This window comes from Dendrobium catenatum, unplaced genomic scaffold, assembly GCF_001605985.2.
Source record: "Dendrobium catenatum unplaced genomic scaffold, ASM160598v2 fragScaff_scaffold_1263, whole genome shotgun sequence".
NCBI lineage: Eukaryota > Viridiplantae > Streptophyta > Magnoliopsida > Asparagales > Orchidaceae > Dendrobium > Dendrobium catenatum.
Genome location: NW_021319725.1, coordinates 368,373 through 371,697, shown reverse-complemented (window position 1 = coordinate 371,697; position 3,325 = coordinate 368,373). Strand labels below are relative to the sequence as shown.

At 36.3% G+C, this 3,325-nt stretch overlaps 1 protein-coding gene across 1 annotated transcript; it reads right to left on the bottom strand.

Moving 5' to 3' along the window:
- Positions 1 to 516: 516 nt before the first annotated feature.
- Positions 517 to 984, bottom strand: LOC114580780 (syntaxin-related protein KNOLLE-like). The gene has a single exon (XM_028699356.1). It carries the CDS (start codon positions 982 to 984, stop codon positions 517 to 519), a length of 468 nt encoding a protein of 155 aa, XP_028555189.1.
- Between the last annotated feature and the right edge of the window lie 2,341 nt (positions 985 to 3,325).

The following is a 3,325-nucleotide window of genomic DNA, read 5'->3' as shown; positions in this document are numbered from 1 at the left end:
TAAGGATGTGGAAAAGAGTGTGCTTGAACTCCACCACATCAGTTATGACATCGTACATATTCTGAATCTTGAATGTGGCGGTGGTTGAGTTACAGGATGAGATGATGGATGATATAGAACACAATTTCTAAAATGCTGATCACTACATTAAGGGCGGGACTAAGGATCTCAATTTTGTTAATACATACCAAAGGAGCAGCCACAAATGGTTCTGCATTACTATTATTCTTCTTCTTGTCCTTATCCTTGGAATAGCCACACTACAAGCAGAAGGACAAGAAGGAGAATAATGGCGCAATGCAGAGTCATTTGCGGCTGATCCTTGGTAAGTATTAGCAGAGTCGAGCTCCTTAATCCAGCCTTGATGTAGTGAGCGGAGTTCTAGAAATGAGGTTCAAAATCATCCATCTTCTCATCCTGGCAGGATGCTGCAAAGGATGCGGTGGAATTCAAGCAGATTATTTTTCACATTGTTTGTTTGCCGCATCGTACCTATACTGTACCTCATTCAAGTTCTCAGTAACCTTGCTCCGCCCACTTGAATAGATGGCTGTCCTTAGGATCTCCTCGCTCTTCCCTTCGGAAAACATCTTCTCCAACACCTCCTCGGAAGATACCTCCCGGCCTGGCACAGTTAACAGATGTTCCTTCGCTGCAACAGGGGAGACGACCATTGGCCGCGTTGGAGCGCTTCACGTCGTCGATGCGCCCTCTAATGCCTAGGGAGATCTTGACAACCTTCAAGATGTGTCTGTCGGCTGACATACTATCCTTGTTGGTGGCCTTGAGAAAAGCAAGAAGCTTGCGAATGGACGCCATTTCCTCCTCTAGCAGTTCCACCTCTTGGTAGAATACACGGAGGCTTTCGTCGGTCATTTGTCTTTCATCCTGGTTTTCGTCTCCACCACCGGCCTCTATGTCCTTCATCGCCTCCTTGTTGAGGTCCGCATAACTGAGGAAAGATCTTGTCACGAGGTTTTTCATGGCTGCGATCTGCGCCAAAGCTTAGACAGAAATCCTAAAATCGCTCTTCATGCCGTAAACCTCGTATTCCTCGGATTTACTAAATCTGGTGGAGTTCGGCGGATATACGAGATTTGGCCGGGGTAGAAAGATGGTTACCTCCGCAAAGAGCGAGCTCTCGTCGTTCCAAACCAACAGCAAGAAATCGCTCGAACTGTCAAGACTCCCGAAACAACAGGAACGAACGCCGTCAAAACAGTATTCGCAACTGTTAAAACCCTGCCGCGGACGAAGTAGCCGAACTGTAACTTGGTGAACAAATGGAGTACACGAAAAGCAAAACACTTCACAGGCCAAATATTATAAAAAAGTATAAGGAAGAGCTGGCTCTCGCAAGATGGCGCGCACTCTCTCTCTCTATCTCTCTCTCGGGGGTTAGAGAACTGATGCGGAGCAGTATTTTTTTTTTTTGGAATATTTGGGGCCACAGCCCGATTCATATAAATGAAAAAGAATTACAATAAGAAACTTGTAGCTACCACAACCTACCAGCAGCTATCAACAAAATCTTATCAGCAAAAAGCTGCAGAACAAAGAAAAGCTAAAGCCAGCTATCAGCCTAAGCTGCAGAAAAAAGAAAATAGCAGTAAGTAATGAAGAAAATAGCAGTAAGTAATGATGCTTAAAAAGAAAAACAGATAAGCAGAAAGGACTCAGTAAGCAACACTCATGAGAAGAGCAGGACTGTATACTATCTTATATCACTTGTGGGGGGAAATTATAAAAAACATATACTAATAAGATATTAGATTAAAATTAGAAAGTAGCGTAATTTTTAGTAAATATAAAAAAATATTACATTATATTTTTTCTAATTTTTCGTTATATTAGAAAGTAACTTAATTTTAAAAAATATTTATAAGTTTACTAAACCTTACGTTATATTTATTAAAATTGTGTTTAACATTTATTAGGGTTTATTATGAATTTCATATTAATTTATTACTAAAAAATATGATAAATTTATATTTATATAAAATATTACTTTCATTAAAATAAGATAAATTTAAAATAATGACATATTATGAATGAAAAATTATTTAAAAAGATGTATTTTTAAATTGATTATGATAAATTAAATTGTGTAATTTTTTGACAGATAATAACTTATTAAAAAAATTTCTTCTAAATTATTTATTAAAAAATAAGAAAGTGTATTTACATTTAAAATTTACATCTAGGTAGAGCGAGGGGTTCTATTTAGCTCATCAACAAATGATAAAAGCATTAAGCATTTCTGGAGCCACAGGGTATGACATATCAGGTCAAAAACAATTTTTTTTTCTCAGAATTATAAAAAATTTATGTTATATTCCTATCTTAATGCTACATATCTATTTAATAATGTAGAAACGCATAAACTTAAGAAAATGGTTGGAGTGCCAATTATTTTATTTCTTGAATAAATAATCGTAATAGCTATTGTGTAAAGGCAATTCTGAAATTGTCATTATTAAGGGCTATGATTATGATCTTCTAACAGTGATGGATGCTGCAGAGATATTGAATACTTTTCATGTGCCATTTGAGATTCGTTTAGCTCATGGTTTTAAAAAAATATTCCTACATTGATTGTAAAAGCTATTTACATCTCGGCATATATTTTATGTAATTCCTATAACTTTTAATGTAGATAACAATTGTATCAACCCAACCAGAAATTATTAGGTGCGGAGTACGGACGGGGAGAACTGTCCGCACAAGCCTTGTTCCGCTCTAGGTACCGGCACTCGGTACCGCTGGGTACTGCTAGGTACCCATGTTTGTGCGGACGGTGCACATTCCGCACCTAATAATTTTTCACTCATCGAACACCTGAAAAAAATTGTATTCTCGTGCTTTATTTGCAAGCGAAAGGGGCACTGAGATTACCATTGTTACCAGTTTAGTCTATTAAATTAATTAGAAAAAAAAACAAAACTCTATGAAATAAGCAAGCACATTTGTTAGATATATATTGAGTTGAAATCTCACTGATTTTTTGAAGATCTGAAATGTTGTAGGCATCGTGTCTTCATTGACTCTCTTGGCAATTATAGGAGTTCCAATTAGGACATCTTCGTTAGATGGAGTCAACTCATCACTTATGTTTATTGTTAAAGTTTGTGATTATTGTGAAATTCTTTTGCTAATAAGCAAGCAGTCAGTATGGAAGTAATCACTAATGAAGATTTTTTGCATTGGATTTATAGACTTATGTGAAGTTAAAAATATTTAGCAATAATAGGATTTAGTCATATTTAGCAATATTTAGCAATAATATTTGAAATATGGGTCCTGGCGATCATATATAATAAGCTTT